The sequence below is a fragment of the Citrus sinensis genome, chromosome 2 (genome assembly GCF_022201045.2).
Source record: "Citrus sinensis cultivar Valencia sweet orange chromosome 2, DVS_A1.0, whole genome shotgun sequence".
In the NCBI taxonomy this organism is placed as follows: Eukaryota; Viridiplantae; Streptophyta; class Magnoliopsida; order Sapindales; family Rutaceae; genus Citrus; species Citrus sinensis.
Window position 1 is genome coordinate 20,147,993 of NC_068557.1, and position 6,000 is coordinate 20,153,992.

General features: G+C 31.9%; 1 protein-coding gene and 1 long non-coding RNA gene across 2 annotated transcripts; both read left to right on the plus strand.

The window, feature by feature from the left end:
* Positions 1-1,075: 1,075 nt before the first annotated feature.
* On the plus strand, positions 1,076-2,072 carry LOC102625227 (glycine-rich protein-like). The gene is made up of 2 exons (XM_006469498.3): positions 1,076-1,254; positions 1,608-2,072. The coding sequence occupies exons 1-2, from the start codon at positions 1,140-1,142 to the stop codon at positions 1,874-1,876; spliced, it is 384 nt and encodes a 127-aa protein (XP_006469561.1). The 5' UTR covers positions 1,076-1,139; the 3' UTR covers positions 1,877-2,072.
* A 979-nt stretch (positions 2,073-3,051) lies between these two features.
* On the plus strand, positions 3,052-5,626 carry LOC107175723 (uncharacterized). The gene is made up of 2 exons (XR_001507235.3): positions 3,052-3,672; positions 5,200-5,626. It is a non-coding gene; the product is annotated as an uncharacterized LOC107175723 (long non-coding RNA).
* Positions 5,627-6,000: the final 374 nt, after the last annotated feature.

A 6,000-nucleotide genomic window follows, 5' to 3' on the forward strand; every position in this document is an offset into this window, starting at 1 on the left:
CTTGTCAATTCCAAAGATTTACAATATCATAGGTAAAGATTATGACTATTTCATTTTCAAGTTTTTAATTTTATCTTTTTTGTAAGAACTTTAAGGAAATATCAATAATTTAAAGATGATTTTTTAAGTTTTTAATTTTATCTTTTTTATAAGAACTTTAAGAAAATATCAATAATTTAAAAAGGGTAAAATAACCAATAATTTTAGTTTTTTTTTAGTTATTTTTGTCTGTAAACTATTATTAAGGGTAATATTATCTTTGCACAGTTAACTAACGGTCAATGTTAAAATTAACTGATGGTAAGAGATTTTTTACAAATAAATAAATTTTTACTATCTACTTATAGTAAGTCCAAAACTCAAAAGGAAGTTTTAAAAATTACCCGTCGCAATTATCATGACAGGGTGGCTTCATCCCCAATTCACGGCTTGGATTGAATCTTGCCTCTTAAAATCATCGCATTGTAAAGACGACATTTTCCGTACTACTAGTGTCCAATAACAAGTGGTGACTATGGGTCCAACACTGATGAAAGAGTTACAGAGACATTGTGCCATGTTTTAAAACGAACAACTACTAGTTATTAATACGCGCGTAAATCAATTGGTAAAAGATTATTTTAATTTAATTAAAATTTTTTATTTAAATCTTGAAAATGTAATTATATTAAATACTTACGTGATTTTTAAAAAAATAAAAATAAAAAACTATTAGTTAAAAGTGTCGTAAAAGTGTATGTAACAAATTTATACTCAAAAATTAATTTAAAAATTAATAATTTTTTAATTTAATAATTATTTTCGATTAATATGAAATGTTTTTCCTAATAAACACTTGGCCACTTCTGGACCAAGTATTAGTATGAATCCATTGGCCGACATAATTAATGGACCTCGTTCTTTTACTTGAGAGTAGGTGAAAACATTAGATTTTCCAGTACTGACAAATTCAATTAAAAAGATTGAATAATTTCTACAAGTAGATCTTCAACAGCCAACTAACTGTGGGTCATGACTCATAAATTCATCATACTCTTCCTGATGAGCCCTCCCACTATAAATAGAGAACATGAGAATGCAAATTTCATCATCCTTCTCCAATCCTTCATTGATAGTTTTCTCAAGCAAGAAAAAGAAAAATGGGTTCCAAATTGTTCCTTCTTTTAGGCCTTTTAATGGCCATTGCTCTTCTTATCTCTTCCGAGGTAGCAGCCAGAGACCTGGCCGAGACTTCCATTGATCACAACGAAAAGGGTGAGCTTATATAACAAACGGTTGTCTAGTTTATAAAAACATATTTTAAAATACAAATTTGAAATTTTATAATAATTTAATGAAGTATTCTAACTAAATAGCACTATTTAGTCTCAAATCTGCACTTTGATAACACTGAGTTAATTGTAATTAACTATTATGTTTCATTCATGGATTTTTTTTTTGCACATTATATTAAAATATCTAATCATAATAAGCCATAGGGATATTAGATAAACAACATATTTAACGTGTGTTTATTATTCTTCAAAATAAATAATATCAAGATAAATAAATATTAACATTAATCATTACTAATATTATTATGTAACACGTTGTAAATACACATGCAGCTGATAAGGCCACAGAGACACATGAAATTGAGGACGGCCGTGGAGGTTATAACCGCGGTGGCCGTGGAGGTTATAACGGCGGTGGCCGTGGTGGCTATGGAGGTGGTGGGGGCTATGGCGGTGGTGGGGGCTATGGCGGTGGTGGGGGCCATGGCGGTGGCCACTGCCGCTACGGTTGCTGTGGACATGGTTATCATGGAGGCTGCAGGTGCTGCACTTACGCTGGTGAGGCTGTTGATACGGAGCCTGAAACCGAGCCTCAAAACTGAAGCTCCATAATAAATTTGTATCTGTATCTCAATAAATAAATAATCTTGCTTACATTTATGCGATGTAAGCTTCATTCTGTTTTTCCTTTTTTCTTTGTTTTGTAAGTGCAATGTAAGCTGCTTGTTCACAAAAAAAATACTTCTTTTATATAAAAGAAGTATTTATGAATAAATGAGTACATTTTTAGAGCTTTAATTCATCATTTTAAAAAGTTACAATGGCTTTGTCTATCATTAATTATTGGATCTGAAAATGATAACTAAATTTGTCTATTTATGCGGCAATTAGGCACTGGTTTGCTTGATAGGAATGGAAACTAAAGCTTTGCTTAGACTCTTAAGATATTCGACAAAAGTTTATCCATGCCTGGAAATGGAAGCCCTTGTCAATGATTGGATTGAAATGATACGGCCTAGATACACTTTCTTTTTCTTTTTCTTTTTCTTTTCCCAACAGCTTAGGCAAAGCTTAATAAGCGAAAATAAAGTTGCTTAATTGACAGACCAACAATGCTACTTTGATTAATTATTTTTTTTAAAAGATAGGTTTCAAAACTTTGGCAAAATATATCAAAAAATTAAAATTTACTTATTAAACTATCATCGTCATCTTATACAAATCAGATGTGAGAACCGCATCACAAGAGATAAAAATTTTAAAAATATTACTTGCAAAATACTCCTACTAAAATTTAGTCTAATTGAAGTATTATGGAACTGACTGTGCCCTCCGTTTGTATGCTATTTATGAATAGAAATTGGAATGATTCGGAATCAAAATGGATAACAACCGAAGGAATGGAAATTAGAATAAATTATTTACTTGAGTTATTAAAATTACAATTGGCATGAGTTATATTTTCGTTGATATATTTATTTTGTCTTGTGATAAAAATAGATTATAAAATTATTAAAATGTCATTAGTTACAATTATGCATTTATTCACTAAGAAAATAAAGAGTAAATATTTTTTTTATAAATATTATTACCATTATCATTATTAAGTAATAATAATAATAATAATAATAATAATAATATTATTATTATTATTATTATTATTATTATTATTTAATGACAATTATTACTATTCTCTTTAATAATTGTCATTATATTATTATCGAAAGAGAGGTGCCACTTCATTATTGATTTGGGAGCTCCAATCAGTCAACTTGACACAAACAACAATGGTATCAATGTTGGGTAATTTTCCATTTCTTCCGCTAAAGTTTGTTGTATCTTCCTTTTGAGAGATTGTATCAGCGTATCTCCACTTTCTCCTTTGTTGTTAGTGGACCGTTAATTGGACCGTTTGTTGACTAAATTAAATGACCAAAATACCCTTATACCATTAAAACCAAAGCTAAGGAAGATCTATAGGGTAATAGCTCAATGAAAAACGGGCGCCAAAGTTTATAAACAGTGTAAATGACCATCCTACCCTTAAGAAATATCAATTTATCTTGGGAAATTTACCCATTTGATCACTTTCCAACTTTTCATATAAAAAAACCCTACTCCCAATTTTTCTAACAATAGCAACCACTTCCAAAGCTCTTGGACCAAAATAACCCTAAATTCTCAAAACAAAACAAACAAAACATTTGACCCAAGATTCACCTAAAAACATCTCTTATCGCCCCAACTACGCCCACACAAAGTTCCTTCACTTGCGGCATTTCTTGATTTCCGCCGAGTTCCTTAACTTCTAGTGGCGATTTCCTTCACTTGTAGTGGCAATTTGTGTGAGTTATTTTCGTTCCAGCAAGTTCTTTCACCTAGGGTTTCGGCGGCTTAGGTACTTTCTCGATTTTTTTCATTAATTTAAAGTAATTTTTTGTTAAAATTGCCTGGTTGATTCATCATTGATCATAATTAATCATTAGGATGTGTATTGGGTATGAAAATATTAGAGTTTTTCTAAGATTAAGATATCTAATACATGGCACACCAAGTGTTTGTTTAAATGCCTTTAAGAAATTATTGATCTAAACTTAAAATTATTTTTAGGTTAATGAGAAGGTTGGTGTGTCGGCCAATCAAGAATGTGGATGGTTGCCTGTGTTGCCTAAAATTTGGCCATGTCAAGCTTGGGCAAGGCGGGTGGCTTCTCCCCATCACCTAACCAAATGGGCATGCATGGCGTGGGAGGCTAAGCAACGTGGGTGACACGCTTGCGTTGCCCAACTATATTAAATAAATAACTAATTATCAACAAATTCGGGTGATCTGGATGACAGCACTATCGCCTTGGCGACAGTATTGTATACTAGGCAATGCGAGCACTGATCGCCCAACATGTAGTATTTCGTCGCCTGAGTGATGAATACTAAAATCCAGGTGACACGTACCTGTCGCCCGGGCAACAAGTCATTCTAAGCTTGGGCGATAGTTTTGTCGCCAGGGCAACAGGTACTTGTCGCCTGGATTCTAGGTTTCATCTTCAATATCGTTCAAAACCCATTTCCGTCGGATTTTGTCGAAATTTTACTAATTTATAAATCTATGACCTCACATTAACCATTTAATGTACCCACATTGTAATAAAATGAGCAACTAATCTTTTGTATGAAACCTAATCAAAAAAATAAAAGATAAAGATTGAAGAAATACTAACCTTAACTTCTTATTATTTTTTAGTTTGTTGCTTGATTTTGTCTTCAATACTTGGATAAATATATTAGTTTGATGAATGTGAGATAGGTAAAAGGGAGGTTGAGTGATAGTTGGATAATGTGGGAGAGGTGAAATGAGAAGTGTTTTGGTGGTGTGTGGAGATATTCGGCTATTGCTTGGGAGTTGGGGGTTTATTTGTTTAGTTTTAGGGGTATTTTAGTCTAAGAACCTTGTAAATGGTTGCTATCGTAAGAAAAACTGAAGTCAGGTCTTTTTTTATGTTTAAAAGTTGGAAAATGGTCAAATGGGTAAATTTCCCATTTATCTTTACCGATTCATAAATCATACTACAAAATTTAACCAAAAAAAAAAACTTAAAATATTTGGCCATTTTTACAGCCTCAAATTCCAATAAGCTCGACATTCACAATTGTTTTGCTGCTCATCTTTCATTACAATCAAAAGCTGTGACACAAGTAATCCACATCAAAAAATCATATAAGCAATCTTATTCATTATCCATCTCAAGCTCCCCACACAATCAACTACTTTTGCATTAAAACAACACAGTTTAAGTCAATGAAGCAAATCCTATATAACCAGTTCGGTAACCATGAATAGTATACAAATCAAAGGAACCAATCTCCCTCTTTCTCTTCTTTATCCTTTTAATCTATTATCGTAATCTTTGTTTCTTATTAATTTATAGGGTATCCAACTGAAAATCCTCACGCCAATAGGGGAAAGAAGAAGTAGTGTTTGCCTCAAACTAAGAAGAAAGGAGACCACGGCTTCATTTAAAGATGATAAGAAAGTGATCAACAATACTTCTGCAATAGATACAAATGAACATTGTTAGACTAATGGACATCTATTTTTTGCACTATGAAATTTATTGATATTCATTCATCCAAGAATTGCTAGCTGACCTTGTAATTGTTTTTTCACTACACACACACACAAACTCTGATAATGTAATTTGTGTAAATTGTGCAACCTCTTTCCTCTTTGCTGCTGTTCGCTCTATGAAGCTTGCTTCTAAAAGATGATCCTGAATATATAGCTTGATGTTTTCCTCCGTGTTTTATTTGATCATATATTGTGTGTAAAACTTTCTATCAAAACAGCATTCAACATTTTCCTATGTGTTTATTTATTTATTTTTTTAATGTCTAAATTCATAATGTTTGTAATCAAAGCTAGGTTTTTCTCTTGTTGACCCCCTCCTGTCAGAATGTGTACAATAATGATCTACTAAAGACATAGCAAATGCAACATCAGACAACTTATAAATTCATAATTAATGCTACAGAAAATAACCTTACCATCCACCAAATATTTCCAGTGCACTAAATACTCTTGGAATTAAACACTTTCTACGAAGGCGTTCCCTTTTATTTTCATGTGCCTTCATTATTGTGGATAATTGCTTCAATTTCTTTATAATAATAATAATAAAAAAGGTTCGTAGTCCATGTAATTTAAAAAAGGAGAAAAAAGTGCTTTCATA

What these genes read in the sequence shown, in the direction of transcription:
- LOC102625227 (XM_006469498.3), top strand. Translation starts at nt 1,140, where the DNA reads ATGGGTTCCAAATTGTTCCTTCTTTTAGGCCTTTTAATGGCCATTGCT. An exon ending in CATTGATCACAACGAAAAGG is followed by an intron (nt 1,255 to 1,607) that starts GTGAGCTTATAT and finishes ATACACATGCAG; the next exon opens with CTGATAAGGCCACAGAGACA.